We start from the raw sequence: 27,635 nt of genomic DNA, 5'->3' as shown, positions 1-27,635 counted from the left end.
AAGTATTTTTTCCCCGGTGGAAACAAAATCCCCTTTTGGCCAAAAAGTACCGTTTATACGTGTGGTGGGGGGCTCAGAGTGCTCCCACTAAGGAAAGTAGGTTTTCTAATGACACAACCCACCTTTGTTTTGGTGAGTAGCAAAAACGTTCTTTTTATTTACGCTAAAGACGAGAGGCTGGTCTGCATTCATGCGAGCGGCGGAAGTCGAGAGTAACATAGCTCTAAATGCAACCCATTAGAGCTATGGACCAGAGCTAATGACACTGTACAACTGCAGAGGAATGCAACTTATACAAGTAGCAATTATGTGTGAAAATAATTACGTTGTGGTTTTTGTTATTATTATTATTACTTTTATATTTCATCCCTTGGATTCACCAGTTAACTGTACTAAGCAGTAAGAAATGTGTTTATAATGTAACTTTAATGAATAAAGGTTGCCATTACTTTTGACGTTGTACTGAAAGTTGTGCGTCTATATTCTTGTGTTGTGTGGGTCGACAACCCTTTGCCCTTTCGGTTCAATACATCATTGCCATGGTACAAGTAACAAGACAATGTTGTTCTTTGAAATAATTGAACCAAGTAATAAAGCAGGCCTATAGTGACTTTAATTTGACAGCTGTGCTGAAATATTCTGACTTTTACCTCAATCTGATCAATATCCATTTGTAGGCTAAGCAGAGCTTTGGAGCCAGACACTTTTAGTAGGAGTTTGTTGAATTGGACTCCCAGCTCACAGTTATTTGTATACGATACTTTCATTGTATCTATTGGCAAGCTTTACTTTGAGATGCTATTGGTTTGGAGATAGGGCTTGTCATTACTGAGCTCTCTCGATAGTGAGAAATGCAGAGGATTTAATTGCTCGCTAGCGTGTGCCACACTTGTCATGCTGACACCTCCAGGCTATAGATGGATGACTGGTCCCTGATAGCCACTGAGATAATGTCAGTGCCACAAATGTCCATTTTCTCAGGCCTGTGTTTATAGGCAAATCCTATAATCTCTGCTGTGCTTTGTCCTTTATCATGCTGCTTGAATCCTCCTTTACATACTGCTGATTAACGCCCACATTCTGTTATTATCTTGTTTTGAGGCTTCAATGTGTGCTCATTATTGTTGTGTCGGTATCAATCCTGTATAATTACATACATCAGAGTAACAATTAAGGCAGTGCCTTAACGATGCTAACAAGGATAAATGTATGTGAAAGGCAGGTAGCATAATTTCCATCAAGGGCTGTATGCTAAAGCATACATTAGTAATCAAAACTGACACAAGCCCCAAGATTGTCAGAGAGAGAGAGAGTTGTGTGTGTGTGTGTGTGTGTGTGTGTGTGTGTGTGTGTGTGTGTGTGTGTGTGTGTGTGTGTGTGTGTGTGTGTGTGTGTGTGTGCGTGCATGCTGCGTGTCACCAGGGAATATCCTCATCTATCTACTTTCAGCATACCGTCCCTATTTCGGGCATGTCTACTGTATATCGGTTAGCAGATCTACATCAAGTCACTCCGAGATGTATTGTAAGCTTGTAGATTGGATATTTTGGAAAATTACCGAATAGAACTTAACTACTTGAACCCCAACATCCATGTTCTGGGGGGAACATTAGCCAAATATTGCAGATCTATAACATCACACAACACGTAGTGTACATTGTAGATTGGTTATTAAGGCGAAGAGATAGGTGTAGACGGAAAGAAAATAGTCCAAGACAGTACAGAGACAACTCAGGCCCTGTTTACTAATTCTAGAGGTTTTAAGTGGTTATAGTGGCTTTTGGATACCATTGGTTGATTACAATTTCTTCCACAAACACACTGCATCATAAACTGAGACATGCATATTATGGTTTATTTAAGTTTAACCATTGTAATTTCTCTTTAATGCAACCAGCTTCATGTTCTCACACATCATATGAAGGTTAAAAGCATATATAATTATTAATTAACTAGGCCTATCTTTGATGAAATGACACTCAGATAGCAGTTTGAGTGGCTGGAAGCATAACTTTATGGACAGGAAGGATTCACATAACCGTACATGGCTTCGTGAGCCGGGGAGATTAAAATGCCACTATGTTCTAGCCTAAGGGTAGGCATCTATGTGGCTCTTAGGCCTTAGCCTAAGGGTAGGCATCTATGTGGCTCTTAGGCCCTCTCCCGTGTGGCTCCCATGTTGCATAGGGCAACATCTTTGTGAAACTATTAACATGTTAGGTTGTCTCGGTCTGGCGAGTGGGAGACTGGGGTTCAATCCCCGCTCCTGCGCATCACACAAACAATAAAAAAGTATATTGAAAGACCAGAAAAAGCACATTAATTAAAGTTTTTTTTATTAAAGCAAACATATTTTGCGTCTCCACTCTCCAGACAGACTTTTAATACATTTTCGGGGCAAAAATGGCTCTTTTGATAATAAAGGTTGCCTACCCCAGTTTGCCGGCCACTGCTACAGAGCTGAAAATGAGGTTATAATTATCTTCCGTTCTTCTCTGGAATCCTGCCTCAAAGCAGACCAGAGGTAGAAAACTGTCGTTCCCTGTGATGTCATCGCTAGGGACACAGTATGCATCAGTAAACAGGAACTGGGGATGGCAATGAAGGACCGGAAAGTCTGGCGTGGCTTCGTGAAATCCATGATCGCGACCGCGCTCGGAAAATGATGATGATTGATGACCCAGAGGTGACACAGAGGATCAGTGTCTTATTCCAGTGGAGTGTGGCTAGCAGCAAGCCACATGCCAATGAAATAAGACACCCTATTGTCTTTTTTATATTTTCAAAAGTAGAAATAGTCACATATCGTAACTCGTTGTCAACTTGTAGATCAGCTATTGTTACTGGTTGTTGTACATAATATAGGGTGTAAGTGGTCTTTTGTAGACACCATTAACATCTGAAATCTGGACAGATTTTTACTTTGAAATGATGTGGATGTTGCAATGCGTTCTGATATGGAAATGTTTCAAGATGGTGACTGCAGGGAGATAACGGTTAAGCAAATAGTCCAGCCTGGCATAACCTCCACTGTACAGAGCCAGGTAGGAGCCTGATTTCCCTAAACAACCGCTGGGTAGTGAATGCAAACGCTGGGAGCCAGACTATCCGATGTATGCTATGGAAACATTCAGGGTGTTCATTGAGGTCTGATTAGAATTATTAATGTGCAATATTGCGTGTGTGCGTGCGTGTGCATTCATTATACACTCTGGGAATAAGGTCACTGTGTCTCTCCAAAACATTCTGGTAAACTACTGGTAAACCAGCAAAACCAGTATACACCACTATGGGCACCCCCGGCAGATAGGCAAACATGCAACTAAACCGGTTGTAATAGATCCACCAATAAGCACACACACGTTACTTCTTTTTCTGTGTAGTGATACTTAATCTTGGTGTCACACTTTTACAAAAAGGTCATTATAATTGCAAATAGAGCAAACGATTGTCTGGGAAGCTGAGGATTAAATGTGTACAGGTAAATGTGCTGTTGCCCTTGTGCATTGTGAGCTCAAATGGACAGTATGAAACGGAATAAGGCATGCATTGTGAGCTCAAATGGACAGTATGAAACGGAATAAGGCATGCATTGTGAGCTCAAATGGACAGTATGAAACGGAATAAGGCATGCATTGTGAGCTCAAATGGGGAGCACAAAACAGAACAATGCATGTCTTTTTGTTTGGCTAAAACAATATATCTGTTTGAAACCATCTGTGTGCCTCTTATTGCCACAAAGTTATTTTCAACATTTGAATGAGCCATGTGAGGACTACCAGTATTTCATTATTTAAAAGAGAGAACATTAATGCAATCAGATATAGTAGATGTGGGGAGGAGAACAGGGAAGTGATGAGAGATAGCCTGAGCGTGATCGTGCATGACAGACACCCCACAACAGATACACAATCACAGCTTATCAGCGGCCCTTTGTGCACTCAACATTAGTTTAGGGCCTGGAGCCCACGATGTGAGTCAAACAGATTTGTTGGACCTGATTCATAGTATGCCTGTCTCAGATATAAGTAAATGTGGTTTTTTTAATCATCTCAGGAATATGGATTAGGTTAGGGTTCAGATCAGATATTTTCTTTTTAAGACACCAAAACCAATACACCTGCTTCTATATAGTACAAAATGAACTGACTATTGAAATAAGGCACTTATGATCACTTGGCTCCTACTAAAATGCTTGAGTTAATAGCCACTTATGAGCTTGTGCACAGCCTGAGCTCCTCAGGAATCATCCCTTGCTCTGGTGACTGATATTGTCCGTCTAATGTGTAAGGGGCTTGTAAGGGGGATTTTTCAATTACTTTTTTTTTTTTTTAAATGAATAATCAATCAATCAATCATATATATATAGTCGATATAATGACCCCAGAATAAGTGTTTTAATGTGAAATAGTCCTTGAAGAATAATATACCATGTATTTGGACTATTATTATTGAGATGTGCTGTTCAGCGGCAACAACAGTGTACAACAATGGCGCGTTGTGAGCTTAATTGTAGATCTTCATTTTTTGAGTAATAATTTAAGCAGAGACAGACAGGAAATGCTTTGAGCTCAAAACGTCACAGCTTTTTTGTGCTGCATCTGGCTTATTGGATCTCTGAGTGTGCAAGCACCTGCCCAAGTTCGGGTTGGGAATATAAAATTAAATATGATTAATAATTTAAACCTTCAAAGTAAGTAGTGACTAAAGCTGACAAAGAAATGCAAGTAAAAAGTGAAATAAAATAAAAAATGTATTAGAGTAGAAGTATAAAATATCAAGAAATTGATGTGAAAAATGCTGTGAAATTTGCAGTAGGCCTACTTATGAGTAGGCTATTTGCTTAATATTACAAGTGCACTTGTAGAATCTTTCCATGGCAAAGTCAAACAAGGAAGTCCTTTAAATACAAAATGCCTTAAAGGAGTAGGCTACAATAGATCATTTCCTGCTTTGGTTATATTTGGGAAATGCCGTGCATCTTGGAACCCAATCATTTCCTCGTTCACATTGTTACTGTAATGGGTGTGAATCAAAGACATGATGATGCACTTCACAAGCATGGGCAAACTGAAGGCCTGTCTGTTGGGTATTTCAGGAAGTATGGTTGACTTTGAGAAAACAATGTCAAATTAAAATGAATCTATCTATCTTCTAGGTACATGCACCATGTCTCTGTCTGTCTGTCTGTCTGTCTGTCTGTAGGCCTACGTGTAATCCACGACCACGTAACTCGGAAGGGTCTTGGGGCGGTTGTCCAGAACCGCCCCAAAAAGGCCTCTCTGCCCGGGCTCTGGACAGTGCCCAGCTTGCCCATGGTCCATATGGATGTGACCTGTCCTGTTCTGACATCACAACACGGGCACCACTCTAGTATATGAAAACAATAAAGAGTTCAACAACAGTATTGTTCTCAAATTGAAGAACTACTGCCTACTATAATATTGTAGTAGGCACTACGCACAAAGAGGACTCTACACTCCTAGCGTTAGATTTAGTCTAATTAATAGCCTACAACATAAAGTAATACCTAGAATGCAAGTGCCATATATACAGTGCCATAAACATTTATTTGTGAGAATTATATTGTTATATTGATATTATCGATAATTGCTATGTCCTATATGGCTATATGTGCAATTTTCATAAAGCAATAAGATATATGAACCCCTACAAATTGCTTTGCAACATTTGACATAATTCTTAGCAGGTGGCAGTAGTGAGCGCTACAGTTTTCTATGCAGAGCATTGGATGTGGAGAAGAAGACTGTTTCGAAGGTCCTTTGCGGACCCCAGAGCCATAGAGTAAGGCAGAGTTACGACATTGAGGGGGCAGAAAACTGAGCGCTCGAGCGCTGTTCATGCAGCCTGGAGAGCTTTCAACGAGGGCGGCGCAAATATCACCAATTTTAGGCATGTGTGCAACATGACAACTGTTTTAAAGTATTGTACAGTGACAACTTTAAAGTCTCTATAATGTTTATGTTGTACTATTACTAAAAACGATCTAAAAAAACGGATTTATCATTTAAGATCAGCTGTTGCCTGAGTCCAGTGCATTCTGCCAAGTGCCAACTTCCGGTCCAGGACATTAGTTCCCAGAAGTTTTATTTTCGCCACTAGGGGGGGCGATGGACTGGCCCCATGAAGTGAACGGTGTTGTCGTAACTCTATTTTAGGCTCTGCTTTGAGGACCCCAAAGAATGACGTCCTTATATTCAAATACAAATTAATATCGTATAAAATCCTTAAAGAAATTCATCTTTCATTCATATATATCTTAAAGGTTTGCCTTTGGTCACAGTTGGCATTGAAATATTATGTCTTTTGACCATAGACTGTAAAGCTTTTGACGCCATTCCTTTTTTCATCAGGCCATGAGTTACTATCAGGCATAACCGTGGGCACTACTCACCGACTGAGGACGAAAACATGGCGGCCTCCTTGCGTCTGGGACGTCAAGGAATGTTATTTGGCCTCAGATGGTCAAACTTAAAGAAATGTTCATGGACGATCAATTCTCTACAGGATCATGTCCGACACTTCGACTCGCGAAGACTCTCTGGTGAGTGTTGTCATTATAAAACTGGGTTTATAGGTTGTTGTCAGACGCAGACACTGCGCCTCTGACAGCGGCTGCTAAGCTGTCATATATTGACACCATACCTTTCAAAACAAGAAATACAAATCGTTTTTTGTTAATTATTTCGTTTGTTTAAAATGTCTATTTGCTGTAGTCGCTTTAACGTAACTATAATGATCTGTAATGACCGACAAAAACACCACTGTTAATGTCAGGTTGCACTATTAAGTATTCATTTGGATATCTAACATTGCATACCGTAATTACATTACAAGCTGTGATGTGTCTGGTGGTGTAAACCAAGGTGATGAAATGCACATTCGGTATTGAAAGGCAAGCTTAAAGCTATAAAATGGCAGCTACGGGGTGTGCTGTATCGATATGCCATACATACTGTACAAAGTCAATACATCCACAATAACTCTGAGAATGTACAAATATAACCCGATACTTGTGAAGTTGTGTAGTATGTTGTACAATTTTGCACTTTGCAGATATAGTCAGTATTAGTAATGCTAAACCTTTTAATTGGTGCCTCTTACTAAATTATTATCAGCATTAATTTGACCTACAAAGATCTTGCTCGATCATTTAAGTTATTCATTCGTATATTTTTAGATACGTATAAGTGTTATGTATTATGTTATGTATTATTTAAGCATCGTATAACACTTTGTCTGAAGCATTGTCTGAGTCTGAGTCATTGAAATACAGTGATTTACAGTCATTACCAATACATTTACATTACCTTGGCTTCAAGTAAGTACAAGTGTAAGCATATACTGCTGTTTTCAACTACCTACAATTAAACTGGAACACACCATTCAGTTGTACTGTGACTGTTACTATTTTAATACTATTAAAAGCCCAAAAGAATAAGCAAATCCTTATCATTATGTTGTCAGTAAAAGGACATTATTGCACTAGTGCATTTGCAATTTGACAACATATCCACCAGATGGCAGTATTACATAATACAAGTGGCATAAATTACAACGTCAATCAATACACCATTATTTGGACCTTATCAGAAGCTTCAGAGGAAGCTCTGCTCTTTATTGTTTGATTTAACATTTGGTGCACATTTCGATCACACATCAGGAAATTCAACCCTTATCTCTGATCACATTTGTATTTATACCCCAGTAATAAAAATAAATCCCTACTGTCTGCCTATTAATAATTGCTATGAAACTCTTGTTTCATAGCACTGCTAGCCTTATGGAAGCTGCTACATTGCCGCTGTGAGGTCAATGGTCATAATGAGGAGCAGTTAAGGCCTATTCATAGTCTGGATTTTCGGTGGTGAGCTGACCACCGCTGACCACCACAAAATAACGTTGAGCGGTGGTGAGTAAAAACAGAGAGAAGGGCTGGAGTGGTGGCGGTGGTTTGCTCTTCCCCGCGGCTCGTGACGTCATGTTGTAGTTCGGTGGTCACCTAACCACCGAAAATCTAGACTATGTATGAGCCTTTAAGGCTCATACATAGTCTGGATTTTCGGTGAAAACCATCGCCACCGCTCCAGCCCTTCTCTCTGTTTTTACTTTACCGCTCAACGTTATTTCAGCTCCGGTGGTCAGCTCACCACCAGAGCGGTGGTCACCTCACCACCGAAAATCCAGACTATGAATAGGCCTTTAGTCTACTACAGGTTTGCACTCTCCTGTTGGGTTGGGTATCAGCCTGGAGATATTGGTCTGTCCATTGTTGGGGGACCCTCAGCCGGCTGAACTGTGCCCCTCTCTGTGACTGCAGCTGTTCATGGTTGGGGGCTGTGATGGTGGCTCATTGGGCAGTTGGAGTTGTGTTTCCCAGCCACTGGTGCATTAATGTCAGCCAGCATCGCAGCATGTTGTTGCAGTGCCAGCATCACTCTTCTTCATACTGCCCCTGTCCCTTCCTGTGCCCTGCTGCTTTTTGATTCACTGTCCCCGCCTGCCTCATTGCAGCCAGATACTTTGAAACATTTCTAGGAGGTGATTCTTGTGATACTCTTAGTCTAAGTCTAGTCTAAATTTCACTACACTGCAGTGTCCACTGCTTGCTGTGGCCACTTATGTGACTTGAGCTATTTATTATTTAGTATACTTTCCATATAAATTGGGTTTATAGCCTCACAAATCTACTGTTTTGCAGGTGCCATTTATTATATTTTTAGTAATTGTATTCTATGTTCTTATTGTATTGTCTTTGTCCACTGTTGAACAGGCACTCTAATTTGAGAATGTCATTGGCTGCAATGTTGTTGCAAAGCTGTTCTGTACTCAGTACAAATCTTCAGTTAAATGAACCAAATAGACCCATTTTGTCCCATGGACGTGTGTGTGACAGATAAAAACCTTGACATCTTGAAATGTGTTGTCTGTGTGTTAGAAATGGAGATCGTTTGTTCATGTTTGGAAATTACATGCTATTTATTTCCTCTAGGGGTCGCCCCAGTCAAAGTGCAGATGCCAGCCCTTTCCCCTACCATGGAGGAGGGCAATATTGTCAAATGGCTGATAAAGGAAGGTAAGAGTAGAAAACAGTCCATGACTTCCATTTGTCAACACTTGCTGCCTTTATTCCAAATAATCACACAATTCTGTCATTGTATGTATTGTATTATTTAAAAATGGCAAATGCATTACTTTAAAGGCGTAGTGAAATGAAAAATACGTTTTTCACACTTTTAGACCATATCCGTGGTCATCATAATGGGCATACCTAACAATGGATGCCAAAAAAATGGCCAAATTCTCATTTTTGTGTGTTTTTATATCAAAAGTCCACAAAAATATGTTTTAATTACTTCCTGAAAACGTGCTGCGTGATGACGTGTAGAGATACACATCAATAAAAGCCAATAAAAATGAAGCTCACCAGTTTGATCCCCATGCTTCTTGTCCTCCACACAGCTGGTTTTAATTAAATAACTATTCCATTTTTAATCTCATTCAAGATGACATCCAGACAGTGTATTACTTGTTTTAAACGTAATCATCACGCTAAAATATGTATATAGGTTGTGTATAGGTTAGAAATAATTCGCTGACATGTACTCATGTCTCCCTGTCACTTTGTTTACAAACGAAATTCACGTGCAGGAAATCACAGACTTTGAGATCCCATAGCCTGGAGGGATGCAACGCTCTGATTGATTCAGAAACTTCAGAGCCAGTGTTTGAAGCTAAAACTTCAAAATAAAATGTCCTCCATTTCCGTTTCCCTACACCTTTAATTTCCTTTGATGCCTCGACCGAGCGTTTATCTCCTTAATTTGATGACCCAACCTAATTTCTGATGAAATGTGAAATATAATTCACACTATCACCCAATAAAACCCTCATAGTGTTTTATCGGGTTGGCATGTCATCTATGTGACTGTCACTGTCTCCTCCACCCATCGCCACCACCAGTCTCTCCACAGTAAAATCATTCATTTGAAGAAATGTTCATTTCTTCCCCATGTAGTGATGGACAGGCTGAAGTGCTAATTATTGACTCAATTAAATCAAATTCTTCTCTAAAGTAGAGCTCAGCCTGCCCAGGTCAGAGCAGCGGAGGATTGCTGGCAGCTAATTGGCCCAGGTACATATGGCAGTTACAATTAATCACCGGTTAGCACCGCTGTTCAGCCATCCACCACCGCCACTCTCCCATTCATCAGGAGGCAGCATACATTATACTGCTCTTCTATTGGCTGCTCATATCTCCCGTGTTGCCATGTGTTTTGGTGACTAAAGGGCGCATGTTCGTGCATGTGTGAAAGTGTTCAGTCGCGTAGTTATCACATCACATTCTGGTGCCTGTCATTTTCTTTTCTGCTATGGATTGTGTTGCTATCAGATGTCCTCTGAATTCATCACAAAAGTCTGCATACTGTACATCATGTGGCCGGCCTAGCAATGACGTAAATTAGTTGGTGGTGATCAGGTTTTTCTTCCTTTTTTATTTTCATAAACTTTTAAACTGAAATTCAGCAGCTCAGGCACCGAAATAATCAATGTTTATTATACTTAAATATCAGCATAACTGTCGATGCGATATTATTGTAAAAAAAAGTCAAATATTGGCCAGTATAGCAGCCAAACCGATATACCGGGTGGGTTCTCATTTTAATTGATTATCCAGGCTAACTGGAACCAAGGGTCAGAGATACAATATGTACTCGACCATGTAGCACCCGTGTTCTCTCTGCTTGATTGACTGCTGCTGAGCACAGCAGAGCTGGAGATTGTGTACTAGGCCTGCACGAGTTAATTTGAACTGCATACACAAGAAAATGTTGGTTATTAAAAATATAGGATACATCTACTAGACTGGCTGAACATTGTTCCGCATTAGGCTAATTTTCTGTTAGGCCAACAGACTTAAAACCCACTGTCACAGTCCAGACAACAAAGCCATACATCTCTCAGGAATGTAAAGAAGTGTACTGTGTGCTGGTTTAGATTTCCCTCTGTTTAATAATGTCGTAAGTACAGTACCGTAATTTCTGGACTATAAGCCGCACCTTTTTACCCATGATTTGAACCCTGCGGCTTATACAACGGTGCGGCTTATCTATGGATTTTTACAGCTAACGCAGAGCCATCTAAGGCTCTGAGCTAACGAAACGGCCACTAGGGGCCACCTGCGGCTTATAGTCCGGTGCGGCTTGTATACATACATATTTGGGATTTTCCCTAAATTTGGCTGGTGCGGCTTATATTCAGGTGCGCCTTATAGTCCGGAAATTACGGTATGTACAGTTACAGTACGGATTCATTCTAGAGTCAGGATTTGAGCTTCTTGATTTATTTCATTGTGTTTGCGTAGAGCAGGACAGGTAGTATGTCTTCAGCCATTTATTTTATCCACTAACCAGGCCTCCAAATGTTCATTTTATAATATCAGCCCATTGACATTCCTGTGGACTGGAGGTGAAAGGGCTTGGGGTCGCCTGTTTAAACTTTAATATTGCACATCACACCTAACCCCTAGGGTCATGTGGTGTTAAAACCTCATACACAAATCCAATCTCGACTTCGCTGCTCCAGGCTCTCTGGGGCTTCTGATGTCGATACTCCTTTGGGTTGCATTCATCCTCCCCCTCACCCATCCATGTCCACACAGTTTATCATGGCCCTCTCCCAAACCCACTCTGTTTGTCTCACACACAGTGCATGAGCTCCTGCCTCTTTTGTTTTGAAGCTGAAGATGAGGTTGCACATGGTGGTTGCTTTTGTCTATCACTGTCCTTGACATGCTCCGAGGTGACCCTTCCCATCGCCAGCTCTCTGTGCTGACCCTTGACCCATATCTCATCTACCATAGCTCCTCTTTCCATAACACATATGGTCATATTTGTAATAAAGCGGTCTCAATCATACAGTGCTAGTACCAATCTCCTTCCAGTCCTCTGTGTTTATTTGATGATCTTGACAGATATTTTCGGTATATTCTAACTCAGTCTCCAGGTTCCTACTTCCTAGGAATGATTATAAATGATGTTCTCAGTGACACTCTGAGATGAATAGCCTTCCAGTCTCTTAGATTGCCCGTGGATAAACACATTTCTTAATTCATGGTGGGTTTACTTACTATGCCTAGGCCCTAGTCTAAAAGAAAGGCATCTTTACTGTATGTATGTCTCTCTTTTGGAAGAGTACACTAAGATCAGTAACTAAGATCCTCATCCACTTGTAACGACTATTGTACAAGTTTGTACCTTGTCGGAGGTAAATGAACACCAAGGATTTTACTGTGCATGTATGTAACTGTACATGCAACTTGTTTGCGCTACATCTGCGTACATGTGCCGCAAATAACCCAAGGTTGCTTAATTGCCATCCTTTTCCATTGCTAAACAGATGCTAATGTATTCCAACTGTGGTGGAACACTGGGAATATAAATAAATAATAAATATAGGAAGAAGATCTAGCTTGGTACATAGTAAAATCCTGAGTGTTCATTTAACACTGAGAGCGTACAAATGGAATCAAATGGCTCGCCAGTATCCCATAACTCAAATTCTTTCCCATGAAAGATTGATTAGGTGGCTCTTTTGAAATCTAGGCCTGACCCACAGGCTCCTCACAATTCCTCACAGATTCCTCACAATCTACAGTATGTCTTTTGGTACATATTAATGCAATTCTTTGTTTGGGTGTATACTACATGTAAAACAGTAATATATGTACATCATTTTGTGTGTGTGTGTGTGTGTGTGTGTGTGTGTGTGTGTGTGTGTGTGTGTCAATATCTTTTACATACTGTGCCCGTGTACGTTGTTTCGGCAGGTGAGGCAGTAGCGGCGGGTGATGCCATCTGTGAAATCGAGACGGACAAGGCTGTGGTTACCTTGGAATCCAGTGATGACGGCATCATGGCCAAGATCTTGGTGAGTAAGCACACACTGAGATGTTATTATCTTCTGTAAACAGGGAAGCTTAAGATGTTCTCCGTAGAGGCAGTGGGTTAGATCTGGATTTAAAGTCGGATGTTGCATTGGTTTAGTTGTATTGTAAGTGTCAAGCTTTCGGCAAATGCAATTTTTCTTCAAGGTGGGCTGGGAAAAACCTTTTTGCAAGCATAAATAAATAGACTAACAAGACCTTCTGTAAATTTTTATGTACTACAGTATGTGTTCATGTATAGACCTATTGTGTGTTTCTATTGTGTGTTTGTGTGTGTGTGCGCCCACGCGCACACAATTGTGTACTCACTGTTGCACCATTGCCTGTGCTTTCTACACATTCCACGTACAGTGACAGCAAAGCATTGACAAAGTGTCTCCCCCCATTGTGCCGTTTTGACATTTGAATATTTAATGACGTTGTCAACAGAATCAGAATGGGTTGTCTTTCATAAGTGCTCCAAACACATGTTCCGTCCTCCAGAACGTGCTCATAAAAGCATATCATCCAACGGCCCCGGACGATCGACGTGCCAGGAAGTTTAGCATATCGGGGAGAGGAAACGATGGTCATTATTTTCTAGAGAGAACAGCAGCCACCCTCCACCCCCTTCCCCCCACCCTCCTCCTCCTCAACTCACTCCCTTATGACAAGGAAAAACACCTTGACAGTAAATTCAGTGACTGCTTTGTGCGCTTTTTGAATTAAAAAGCTGACGGATAAGCATATTTGCGTGTTTGTCTGTGTTCACGCGCGCACGTGTGTGAGTGAGTGCGTAAACTGACACACATCACAGAAAGTGCTCTGCCCAGTAATTAGAAATCTAGCCTTCCCCAGGTCTTGAAGCACAGATGATGTTGTGTTCCAGTAACGGCTCAGTGGAGCACTGGGTTCAGGTGGTGCATCTATCAGTGTAACCTAAATAAAAGACAGTCACAAGGCCAGTTTACTCAACCACATCATTATTTTACACAGTATATACTGTATGTCTATAAATAGCACCTGTCCCCTTAAATAACAGCCACTCCTGCACAAATATATACACAGATATCTTAGAAAGATTCGATTCGGTGATGATTACAGGACGCACCCACACATTAGACACACCAACGGACCGACATGCGGAAACAACGGTCGGACATGCAGTCAAACATGCGCTGCTCCCATGCTTGCGGTTAGGGTCAGGTTAGGGTTTGAGGTAGGTTGTCGGTCTAATAACAGTCGGACCAATAGTATGTCTAAACTAAAGCCTGTACCCGATGATTACCATCGAATATCTTCAACATTCTCCTTTGCTCTCTCCTCTCCTTTCTTCATCACTCGTCTCCTTCCTTCCTATCCTCGCTCCACCCTTTCCCTTAGCTCCTATGTGGATGAAGTAGTTTCCATAGCAACCACCCGAGAATTGGGGGTTGGGGCTTTGGAGCTGGCAAAGAAAGATAGGCTCATTTAGATTACCCCACCACCATCACCACCACCAGAAGACATTTCCAACAACGGCGTGTGTGTGCAAGCGAGAGATGAAATGTGTGCGTGACTGTCTGCATGCCACTACCCTCAATAAGAACAACAGCCAGGAGCAACATCTACAGTAAGCCATGTGTTTGGTCCCCATATGTGGCAGGGACAGTATGGTGCTCCCTCTCTTTAGGTCAATGCCCATTAACCCACACAGTGTTGTAGGGGTGCAACAGTAGAAAAGAATACACTTTTATTAGTCATTCACTTTCAAAAATGGTGAAAATGGCAGGTCTACAAGCTCACAATGTTGTGAGCTATGTTTGTTTTTCTTGCATGACACCATTGTACAACAGTGATTGTACGGCTTAATGACTAATTGATTTAGTAGATTATTTTTTTTAAATCTAGAAAAATGAGCATGTTGATTTGTCGAGATTCTTGATTATTTGATTATTAGAAATAGTAATCAATAGATTAATTGCTAAGAAGATAGTTACTAGATAGTACTGTGGTCGGCTGGACTGAAAGTGGTATGTATGTATGGTATGCATGATTATAATTGGCTGTTGATGGTGAAGTAATTAAGATATGTTTTAATGTTGGGTGGTTAAACGGTAATGTATGTACAGTATGTATACATGTATGTATGTAGGGGCGGCGTTGGCTCAGGGGTAGAGTGGCTGGATGGTAACCGCAAGGTTGCCAGTTCGAACCCGGGCTCCCCCAGAGTTAGTGTCGAAGTGTCGTTGAGCAAGACACTGACAGGGCTCCATCTTACGCCACCCTTATCCCTAAACCTATTTGCCGTTTTTTACTATTTTGAAAATCATTTTAAAATAGTTCAACTAGCCGATCTACATCTACACGTTGTGAGCTTGTAGATCAGCTATTTTAACTATTTTAAAAGGTTTTTTTAAATAGTAAAAAATGGCAAATACGTTTAGGGATAAGGGTTAAGGGGTGGTGCAAGATATAACCCTATACCCCTAATTGCTCCTGATGTGCTGGTTGGTGCCTTGCATGGTTTCCGCTGCCATCGGTGTATGGCAGAGCATGCAAGTACTGCTACTAACTAATAGACATTAGTTAGTAGCAGTACTTGCACGCTCTGCTTGCACACAAGTAGGCCATACCTGGCCTACCTGTGTGCAAGGCGCAAGTTTGCATCTCGACAGAGTGCATTTCTAGTTGATATTTGCAGCTGTAGCTCTCACCAAGTACCCAGGGAGTTTCTAAATTGGAGGCTAGCATAATCGCCTGCCTGTGGCAGAAGGGGGGCTTCCACTGCTCCACAGTGGTTATTTATGGGGTCAACCTCTTCTCCTGCTTCCCAACAGCCTCGGGGGCACTGGTGGGGAATGGGGTTCAATATTGCGGGGTGGGTCCATAAAGGGTGCGATGGAGGCAGGTTTGGTGGTAGGCGATCGCCAAAAGCACCATCAACACACAGATTACCCTGTCTCATCACATCTATATACCACTCGGCTGTACCATGACCCCGAGGGTTTCAATCTGAACATCTGCCCGGGATGTAATCAATCACAGACAGTAGGAAACCGCACTTACATGTGTGTACGTGCATGCGTGCACACACACGGGTCAGCATTCTGATGGATGTGAAGATGAATGGTGCTGCTGAGCAGCGATGGAGTCATCATAGTGAAGAACGGGACAGATAGGTCAGGCTGTAAGACGGGGGAACGTGGATATGTTTGATGTAGAGCTTGTTGAGCGATTCAGGAGGACTATAGAAGGATGGATGGATTGATGAAGATATTGAATGCTCGCCCATAGTGCCTTGCCTAACAACCAGCTTGCCATTTATCCATCCCTGTCGCTCTTCATTGTCGAACACTTTGTCATCCACACAGAATCATGCTGGGGATCCATTATGTTGGTGGCAAGCTGCAGTCTACAATGTAAAAAAAAAATCCTGACTGTTCATTTGCAATCCAGAACTATTATGTCTTGCCTAGGATTCAAACCAGAATGTCCTGCATGAGAGAGAGACCACATTTCTACCACTCGTCGAAGAAACAATCCCTACATTGACCTGGGGGATATTGCGGTTATGAACTTCAGGGTATTTTTCAGTCTAGTAGGGAGACCACCTCCAGCCACTACAATGTCCTATAGTTGTATTGCATTAACATACGCATACAGATTTTCACAATTGAATAGGGCTTAAGTGGTTAAAATGAAATACATTAATAAACACGGTTGACCTGGGTCCCAGGGAGACACCAAATGTTTGGGAACCACTGATTTAGTCGATCAATGGTGCACAGTGCAGAACGCACAGCGCAAACTAATTTTACTAGTTACACAGCACATAATCTGCACACAAACACCAGCGCTAATGGGTGGTATTAAGGCTCTGAATTAGTGATCGGTCTGTTTTGTTGGGTGTTACATTCATTACACCGATCAGATTGTCTATTCCAATTCCCATGAGTGCACTGGTATTTAGATGATGGATTGGAGGAGAAGCAGACTATCTTCTGCTGTGAAGAAGTTAAAAGCATGCTGCGTAGGACCATCTAGCAGTAAACGCAACACACATCTGTGATATCTTGACGTGTCAACTTCATAATGACTTGCTCTTCTCAGCTATGCTCTTAGCTCTTTATTTAAACCACCAATTAAAGCATTTGAAAAAGATTCTTTGCAGTGTAAGAAGATGTGGTGCATTGTGTCTGAGCTGTTAACTGTCCATTGAGCACAATTAGATATGGTTTCAGTAATAAAATATGCAGGCGTACGGAAAAACACACATTGGCTTGAGGTTTTAAATAACTATCTATATTCTATTCTAGTCTATTCTACAACCCAGGTATTATCAGATAGTGTGAACGACACTGAACATCTCACATGATGGCACGTACAGTTACAGTGTGTTGTTTATGTTACTGTGATTCTCTGTACAAGCTGCTGGAAACTAATTGCCCCAGTGGTGTGTTTGCAGCAGTCAGCCAGGCCGTCGGTCATTAACACCGGGTTGGCTGATTATACTACTGCTGGGATGTGGCTGCATTCCGCTTAGTGCTTAGTCTGTGTCGCAAGGTGGGCATCGTCGTTCTCATCCCCCCCCCCCCTACTACACACACACTACTCACTCACTCACTCACTCACTCACTCACACGACAGAAAAAGCTGATCTACAAGCTTGCATTGCTCTGCAACGCCTTGTGCACTTGCAGATCGGCTATTGTCAGTGCAAGACACCGGCATGTACAGTAGTTTAAATTAGGCATATGGATGATTGTTGGTTCAGTGCTTTCTTTCTTGCAACGAGTGTTTTTTTATTTATAATCTTTATTATACCTGCCATCACTCTGCAATCAATCAACATTAAGTTTGTGTGTGTGTGTGTGTGTGTGTGTGTGTGTGGGGGGGGGGGGGTGATCACAATGAACCCATATGCTTTATTGTACCAGCTGGGACTCCATTCCAGTGGATGTGTGCTCTGTTCTATTTTTATGTCTTGTTGTGGGTACAGTTAGGCTGGGAGTTGATGCCCTGCTGTAATATTGTTGTGGGTACAGTTAGGCTGGGAGTTGATGCCCTGCTGTAATATTGTTGTGGGTACAGTTAGGCTGGGAGTTGATGCCCTGCTGTAATATTGTTGTGGGTACAGTTAGGCTGGGAGTTGATGCCCTGCTGTAATAGTCTGAACGTGCCTGGAATTCCCTCACATCTCAGCCTTTCATGGCTCGAAACGACAATGTTCTGCCTCCCACGTATTTTCTACACTGCATTGAAGCTTGTAACTCAAAAGAGTTGTAATTTTGAAAGAAAAATAATAGGAAATCATAAAAGAAAGTAAGAGTGTGTGCACGTGCGTGTGTGTGTCTTGGGCATGATCATCCTGAGCGGTCAGGACGGAGTTCTCCGTTCAATGACAATTAGTAACACCCAGCGCTCAGGGCGCTTCAACACCAAGCAACAGTGCAATGGTGATCCAGCCTAGGACTAGCCTGGGTAAACCCCTCCCCCCTCGCCAGATTTGCATTCTGCCTGAGGCAGAATGAAATGTCCAGCAGGGGGAGTGGGTTTACCCAGGCTAGCCTAGGACATGGCCACGGACTGGTTGTTGGAGGGTTGCGACAATTTGGCATGCTGGCATGATGATGTAAATGATAAGTGCACCCCTCACTTGACACAGGTTTTTAATAACATTTGCAAAAATAGCTAATGGCTAATTAGTTGATCACAGTTGAGTACAACACTTCTCACAACACCACAGCCTGAGGATAGCTAATTGTTGGTCCTTTGGTTTGGGAACTTCTAGACTAGACAAAGCTTACAGTGCTGTTTCGTGTCTCACAGGGCATGTACTGTAGGACTGTTTGGTACTGTAGCTTACAGTGAGGTCCATGAAATGATAAATGGGTTAACCTCATAAATGGTTTAGGGCAGCTTTGCGATATCATTAGCCTGGCTGATGGGTTCCGGATATATCCCCTAGGAGTCCCATAATCAGATCTCCCAGACTTCGTTTGCCACACTGAGATTGGCTTCATTAGCGGTACTGTAGCTAATAACTTCTCTGTCTATCAGGATGCAATGCGGATGAGATCATCAGTCGTTAAAGAATTCCCTGAGACTGTTAAAACGTCTCTGAAGATTTGCAGTTTGAGTTCACGTTGAGCAATCTAAATATTTAAAATCCTATTGAAATAGATATTAGTTGAGTCCTGACTCAATCAATATCCCAATATCGCTTCAGTTTCTCCCTGTGCTGTGGATCAATATGTATTTTAGTTTTTGTCCATACAGAAGCCAACCTCTTACTGTACTTTTAAAAACTTGAAGAAAATGATATAATGACCTGTTAACCACAATTGGAGTTCTCATCGGGCCCGAAAAATAAGACTAATTAGCATAGATTTTAGGCCCGACCCGGCCCTAAAACGTCGGGCCGAGCCTGGTCGGGTTTGTGCAGAATTTGATAACTCTACACAGAGTAAACGTGAAACACCAGTCAGCACCATCTTCATAATAGATAAATACACAGACAGAACTATTATTATTTTCATTGTAAACAAATTCAATATATATATTTTATTTTCATGGAGCCTGAGGCCGAAATCCTTTCTCTCCATCCACTATGATTGAAATAACGTTCAGTTGCGTTCAATTCTTATTTTAATCTTTGTGTCAGTAAAAAGGAACATCACAGGCACAGCATGGTGACTGGGCATATCATGTTTGTTTAATTTGTTTTCCAAAAATGATAGAAAATTCAACATAAACAAGGCGGAGCAAGTCAGAAAGAGCCTGCTGGTTAGTCAGTCAGGGACCAATCAGAAGGCTGACAAAGGTGGGAGTTCCCTTAACCACTATACACACATGAGCTTGTAGATCTGCAATTCTGGCTATTTTTAAAGGAAGGAAGTGGTTAAGCGATGCTCTCAAATGTGACCATTCTGACCATAATAATCATATGTTTGTCCTGGGTGAGTCTTTGCCCTAGGCCTAGAAGAACTCTGTGAACAGCTTTGATTGCTGAGCTGTTTAGGATGGTTTTCACCCCTCGATGATATTCTATCACCAGCTGATGGCAGTGTTGATCCCTGCTCTATGACTGGTGCTGGTGATGTGTTTGTGTGCTCGTTTGTTTTCTGTCTATGTATGAAGGAGGTTGAACACACATTCATACACATTCTCTGCCACAATATCAACAACACACGAGAGCACCTCATCCATAATCTCGAGCAGAGAAGAAACCTTGACAGTTGAAAGACAACAACTTAAGTTTATGTCAACTCAAGGCTATGAAAGACTGAACAGGAGAGGCTGGTGCTTTATTCCAATGAGCTGCCACATGCGTCAGCAACTAATTGGTATTTATGGTGATTTGGGGCGATATTATATAATGTCGCTTCTCTCTCCGACGTAAGCTGGATGGTGAGGCCGAAGAAAATTCAGTTATTTTCCTTTTAGCACTCCAAAGACGTTTTACAACTAATTTGCATCATCTGCATGCTGCAAGTTGTACCTTTTTCACTCAAAAGTAATGCATTTGTGTGGCAGAGGAGGCTTGGGCTTCCTCTTGTAAGGCAGAGTCTAGTATTCAAAGGCTGATATTTATCATGATCGCATACAGTATGATCTTTTTATAAAATATAGAAATCGGTACTAATTGCCGTGCTACCGCACCACATCAGAGGCAGAGCAAGCTGAAACATTGGTATCTCTGCGTGGATGTTTTAAAATGTATGGATGTATTACTGATGATGATGTATCTTACTCCATGTGTGCACACTGCACATTATTCCATCTGCAGCGTGTATAGCAGAGACTGGGTTCCTTTGCTATGTGGGGGGGAAGACTCCTCTGGGATTGTATATAGTGAGTCTATGGAAATTTCCAGAGCTCTTGAATTCCCACAGCAGCTCATAGGCTGTGTTGTCATCCATCACATCCCACAGAGCAGAAGAGGTGCCATCCACTTGAGACATTAAATATGGAGACCAGGAAGTGAGATTTGTGTTATACACATGTCTTTGGAGGAAAGGTCAGGTTGTCACACAAAACACATGTATGGTGGGGTTTTTTGTGAGGCTTAAGAGCCTGCATTCCAATGGATCCAGTGTAGTTATTAATTATTTATTCACAAGCGCTTGTTAATACTTTTTATTGGATTAAAACAAGACTAGACAAACATGATGTGCACGTTGTAATCTTATAGATCTGCTATCTCTGTTACTTTTTCTATTTCTGTTGCGTTTGTCATACGACAAAGCTACATGTGTATAGCTGTGTGTGTGTGTGTGTGTGTGTGTATATATATATATGTGTGTGTGTGTGTGTGTGTGTGTGTGTGTGTGTGTGTGTGTGGTAATATATATATATATATATATATATATATATATATATATGTGTGTATATATATTGATTCAAGGTTTCTGCCCAACAGCTAGGTGGAAATGTAAAGTCGAATTCCTGTCTTTCCTGTGATTAAATAAACAGTTCCCCGCTCCCTACATCGGATCGGTTTGCTCTAGTGCGGCTGAGTTGAATTGAAAAACGAAGTGTTAAGTTGCTATTCTTTATGCCTGTGAGCGCAGGTGTGCGCATAGCCTGCTGTTCTTTCTGGTTAGATGGAGATGATGGGTTTATCGGAGCGCTCCGATGGTTTAGCTATACGGTAGCAAACCCACTGGAGTAGGGGGTAATGGTGGCTAATCCAATGTCCTGCTGATCAGTCTATCCCCTGTCTTTTGCTATACAGTACCACCACATTCTGACTAACATATGTCATTTATGGGTTTGGCTAAGTGTTATTATTACTAGATTGTGATAACTGAACTGGAATTGGAATGGAATTGTGGTAACACCCACTTTCGCAATATCATTGGCCAACTGCCATCTCAGACCCTTTCCTGTGACGAAACCCATGCTTAAACGAAACTACTGTATCACCAACTTAACGCCTAAACTCAACTTATTTATTTGAATCGTTTCGACATTATCCCTGAAATTGGAATGATTGGAAAATAGAAGATCTACAAGCTCCAAGTCGCAGCGCGTTGTGAGCTTGCAGCATGCCACTCACCGTGAATCCAAGCAGAGGTCCTCACAAGTATACAACAAATTCCTCCGCATCCCCCCAAAAAGTTGTAATTTAACTTGTGCCATACTCAGGCAATTCTCAACAGATTGTTATAATTCCAAGTGGTCTATACTTTTATATGCCTTTATCAAACGATTTTAAGAGAGATTATAAGAGGTTATAATGCCCAAGCCCTGTGGGCCATGCACGGCATGCAGCCTAGAGTTTATGTGCACTGAGCGGTGGTGCGATTGTCATTAGGCCTACATCACTCTCTCAATTAGGGATTTTCCATGCAGCCTTAAGGTGTACAAATTAATTCATAAAAAAACTGAGCACATGTATTTTTTATCTATAAGGCCAAACCTCATTTGAAAGAATATATTAAGAGTATATGACAGCCTTTTAAAATGTTTACACTATTGGAATTTTACACAGCTGTGCTACTAAATAACTACATTAATTACATCATGCCAGTAGAGCGGAGCTGCCTATAAGCTCCCCTATTCTCAATATTAAATCAAAAAGACAAAAGACTTTGCCTGCTATGTATGTTTATCATACCTTTTGCACTAAAAACATGCTTGAGTCAGCTCGACAGGAACTGTAATCAACAAGAATAAATAAAGACCTACTGCAAATAGCAGCCTAGTTACTTTTATATGCCCGGGGTCCAAATCGATTTTGCATATTAATAGCCCAGGCTACTATTTGGAAAATTACGGTACAATACAGGGTGATGTTGAACTCTGCAGCTCGGCTGGCACTCTGCATATTTTGCGGGCTATGTTCTGTTTTGCCTGAGACAAAGTGTCACCTTTGGCAGAAGTGACAGCTCAGTAATTTGAAACCTTTTAGAAAAGAGATGAAGTGCCACCATCCTGCCCCGCCTATTGTGCCGGGCCTTTCATTTAAAACTAATGAATATTGACAGAGTTATAAATGTCTTAACTTGCTGAAGAAGCGTGTACAGAAGAAACCCTTCACACATGAGAATGTGAGAAGGAATCGATAGCAGAAAGCCATCCGCTGTTCCTTTTCAAAGATGGGTGATCATATTTGTGCGGTACGTGACACTAGCAGAAGGAGGAAATGAAGTGAGTGGAGAAGAGAGCTCCGCTGAAGCTGTTTAAGAGGTCCCTGTGGTGGCAGCGTTAATGAATGGTCTGTCAGACGGTGTTCATTTCAACGCCCACTGATTGCTCTCCAACCAGACTTTCTCCCTTTCCCTGCTCTGCTCACATTCTACAGTCTCCTCTAAGCCCTAAACCCTTCCTCTTCCTCTTGAATTCGTTTAATGTTTCATGTGTACTCGTGAGCATAATTATTTACTACTACTACTACTAACCTTTATACCCTTACTTTACCCCATTTCCATCTCTCTCTTTCTCTCTCTCTCTCTCTCTCTCTCTCTGGCTCTCTCACTCTTTCTCACACACACACACACACAAACACACACACACACAGATGGAGGAGGGCAGTCGCAGCGTGAAACTGGGCACCCTCATTGCCCTCATGGTGGAGGAAGGGCAGGACTGGAAGCTAGTGGAGGTCCCTCCCCCAGAGGCAGCGGCTCCCACCCCAGCCCCACCTGCTGCCCCAGCAGCCGCTGCCCCAGCTGTAGCACCCATCGCGCCCCCTCCTCTTCCACCAAAACCAGCCACCTCAGGACCGTAAGTTGCTGGCTCCCCTCCTTTGTCCATCATTACGAGTGTCCAGGTTGATCTGCGATGAACAGCAGCCCTTGCTGTAATCTCTGTCGTATGAACATCAACATCAGTCTTTGAGTGAATTAGAGAATCCCTTCATTGTAAAGAGACGGAGCGTTCTTAGTACATTTTTCATAATTGTGCAACTTCATTCCACTTTTTCAATTTTCACAGAATGCTTTGTCACCATTACACTCAACATACTGAGTAAGATGATGATCATCCATTGTCCATTATGCCAAAGCGAGAAAGAATCCTGCCCAGTATTGATACAATAAAACTCCCGTAGAAAGTAGTGAAGCAACCAACAAACTTTAAAGCTTGGCCTGTTTAATATACAAACACATTTTACGCTGAGTCTGTCCCCAGATTTTAGCCACCTTAGATGCAGTATAAATGAAGGTATTGCACAGGCAGAGCCAATCATTGGCTATACCTAATAAACGGTAACTACAAAGCTGCACTGGGTAGAGCACACATTTCCACCAGGAAGCGCATATACAGTGACATTACTACCTTGAGCAATGTAAGAGTATCGTGGCATGTGATCTTCTGACCTCTCTCTGTCATACACATTGTTTACTGTAATTAAATCCCAATCAGCTGATGTTGTTCATGATAATAAATGACAGTTACACTCAAGGAGCTACTACACAGGTGTACACCTGTGCACGCTCATGCTTATATAGTTTTCTGAGACATTTCACGAGTCGTGGACAGAGAAGCACTTTGGTGCTGTGAAAACTGACTTTAGTTTATACATCACTTGCAAAACACTTCACATTTATACAAACATTGTACATTCGTACTCTAAACAAACATCAAAACGTCCATAGACTTGGCTGTACTCCGTTTAAAGTGCTCTAAACCAACATTAAAAAGTCCATAGACTTAGCTGCCATATGGCGTCAGGTGCAGTTCTGTTTCTCAACTCTTGGAGTTGGCGGGAATAGCGCCCCACTCAAAAAAGGGATAGAGTAAGAACATATCAGTATTAATGGTAATAATATAGATTGAGCATAGCGAACATTACTAGCCTCATAGTCTCTTAATTCAGTCTAAATTGGAGGAAAACACACTTCAGAGCCCGAAATACTAGTCTAATGGCAGACATGGCACAGATCATTATAACTGTCATGCCAGGATGGTATGGTACTAATCCTCCATTGTGTTCCTTGCTGTCTGTCCAGGTTACGCCTGAGCCCAGCTGCTAGGCACATCCTGGACACACACGGCCTGGACCACAAGTTGGCCACGCCCACTGGGCCGAGGGGACTCGTCACCAAGGAGTAAGTATGATGGGTAGAAGGGGGATAGCTTCATAGAGGTTTGAAAGGTCGTAATGGTGCCTCTGGGGGCGAAAGTGTGCCTCTGCACTTCCTGCACCTCTGTAAGATGAAGGCACTCCCTCCCTGCATAAGAGCCACATGGGAAGGAGCAGCATGCGTGAAGTGGTAAAGATGTCAGGTGCATTAGCACCGCTATATGGGGGCAGTCACACCGAAGATATCTGTGATGATTCCACACACACACACACACACACACACACACACACACACACACACACACACACACACGTTTGTATTACTATACTTGTGACTACGTATTGGGATGGGGATTTTGTGAAGACAATTCTTGCCTTTTTTAAGCCTAAAGCTGAAAATATCACAACAGGAACGTAATGTCTAATCCTAACCCTAACCTCAATCTGTTCCTTATTGAAAGCCTAAACATCTTTTTAATTTAAACCATAAAAATCACACCCGTGTGAAGTGAGGGGCGCTCTTATCATCGTACATCATCCATTCACTGTCGAGTCGATGGGAATTTAATGTTTGTGTACGACGAAAATCTACACTATAGCTGCATATTAAAAAACTTCTCTTGCGAGGACCAGGAAAATGGTCCTCATAATATCTTTCTCAAATTCTACTATACTTGTGAGGATGTCTGGCCCTCACAAGTATAGTAACATGAGTACACACACACACAGCTGTAATGGCTACCTGCTGCCGGGGACCTGATTGAACGCTCTCGTTACCCATCTCACACCCTGCTGGGGAATCTCATTAAGCTACCGCTGTCGCTATGGCAACCCAGACTCCGGGACCTAATGGTGGCCATAGAAACACAGGCCATATGTTGTGAGTGAGGGAAAGAGAAAGGCAATTATATCAAGACAACAAACCTGATATATAAACAGTGGTTCTCTCCTATGTTAGGTGTCTGATTCATTAATGATTTTCCGTCAGTTAATTTAGCTAGTTCTCAGCGCTACTCCGATGCTGACTTGCCTGGGATCAAAGCTTGCGTATGTCTTTAGAATTGGAAGACTTAGGTAAGCGATTAATCCAAAAGACAAATTTCACCTCAGTAATCAATAAATCTCTGGTCCGGTATGGATGAAATCTTGCCATAACCATTACTCCATTTCCAATTCCGATGTAGTGGGACAGTGGAGGATATTTATGATGGACAAAATCACCTCACTAATCAATAAAGCTCTGATAAAAAAAAGATATAATTAAGTTTTATTTGCCTTTGGTGGTGAGGTTGTTTATAAATTAACTTCTTTCTCATACGTGAGAGAAGGCTATAGCCTATTATTAACGTTCAGTGGATCCATCGTGATGAGTGAGGGACTCGCTTGCAAATAAAAGCTGATCTACAAGTTATGTGTTGCGTCCCAACCTGGAACGAAAATACATTGCATGGATGCAACTGGGACGTATCCTCAGTGATGTATCCCAAGGTCATCAGGGTTTCGGGTCTCGCGAACATCATACCCCTCACTCGGGTGATCAAGTCGCGACTTACGTCCCAGTAGCTACCCTCGATCAGACCCACTAGGGAAAGACCAGGGCCACACAATCCGTTGGAACCACTCCGGAACTACTATGACTGAGAGGTACAATTCTGGTATGTGGAGGGACTAGGCTCTGTGGGTTGACTCCTGTCCGGGCCCCTCCTATGTCTCACCAGATCCACTCTTGCTCTCACCAGGAGTACAGTGAGGACCTGTGAGTTGCACCAGACTCCCAGCACCAGACTACATTCCCGCTGTCACCCGTCTCTCCGGTTGTCACCAGACTATACCTGGTTGTCACATATAGAATACCTCAGAACGAAAATACATCACATGGATGCAACTGGGACGTATCCTCAGTGATGTATCCCAAGGTCATCGGGGTTTGATGAATCCGGTAATGAATCCGTTGTACTGAAATCTCCATATATTGGCAATTGGGCATAAAAGGGACACAGATCGATGGGTGGAATGGGTACTCTGACACGGGTACAACGGGTATTGCATAGGCTCCAATGGATCTCCAACTTCCATCATTACCGACTCTGTGCTCTACAGCTGAGCACCGGTCTAGTGCTTTATATGTCAGTGTCACTCACTGAAAATAGCAGACCTACAAGTACAAGATCACAATGCATCACATTATGATAGACTATAAATAAGCATCAGTCACACCTATTATTTTTTTTATACAGGTATTAGATCGTTATCACAGTGACCAATGCAGATGGGTCAACAATGTCTGTATACACAAATCGAATCTTATCACTTGCAAATAACAATGTGGACAGTCAATACTAAAAATAAGATTTGAGAAACAAATCGGATTTGACTGCATTCTGAATTTCTGAGCAAAGCAAAGTGACCTTAGCTCGTATGTTGCTTAATATGGAAAACAAAAGCAGCCTAACAGAGCGAGCTAACATGCTTATACTGTAGATCCTTGACGGCAGTCCAGAATGGACCTGTTTTCGTAGCTTTTGTCCCAATGGTGGCACATCAAGATAAGATTGAGACCAGGGAAGTGTTATGCCCTCCCTGCCATGCCCCTCCTCTTGTTAGGCCCTCAATAGAGGGCATGAATAACAGAGGGGCCGCGTATCCCAGGGATGAGATCATAGGAGGTTATATAAT

The 27,635-nt window shown here is 42.0% G+C and overlaps 1 protein-coding gene across 1 annotated transcript in view; it reads left to right on the top strand.

The window, feature by feature from the left end:
• The first annotated feature begins 6,420 nt into the window (after window positions 1–6,420).
• The window catches only part of pdhx (pyruvate dehydrogenase complex component X), a 51,282-nt gene continuing 30,067 nt past the window's right edge, over window positions 6,421–27,635 (top strand). The window contains exons 1-5 of the mRNA XM_083763409.1: window positions 6,421–6,565; window positions 9,014–9,097; window positions 12,851–12,951; window positions 23,454–23,659; window positions 24,886–24,984. Of these exons, the coding sequence (XP_083619535.1) occupies window positions 6,433–6,565; window positions 9,014–9,097; window positions 12,851–12,951; window positions 23,454–23,659; window positions 24,886–24,984 (623 nt within the window). The 5' untranslated portion in view covers window positions 6,421–6,432. The remainder of the gene's footprint in view (window positions 6,566–9,013; window positions 9,098–12,850; window positions 12,952–23,453; window positions 23,660–24,885; window positions 24,985–27,635) is intronic.

The sequence above is a fragment of the Protomyctophum parallelum genome (assembly GCF_964188405.1).
Source record: "Protomyctophum parallelum genome assembly, chromosome: 4".
In the NCBI taxonomy this organism is placed as follows: Eukaryota; Metazoa; Chordata; class Actinopteri; order Myctophiformes; family Myctophidae; genus Protomyctophum; species Protomyctophum parallelum.
Note: the sequence above shows the minus strand (reverse complement) of the source record. Positions and strands in the feature narration are given on the sequence as shown.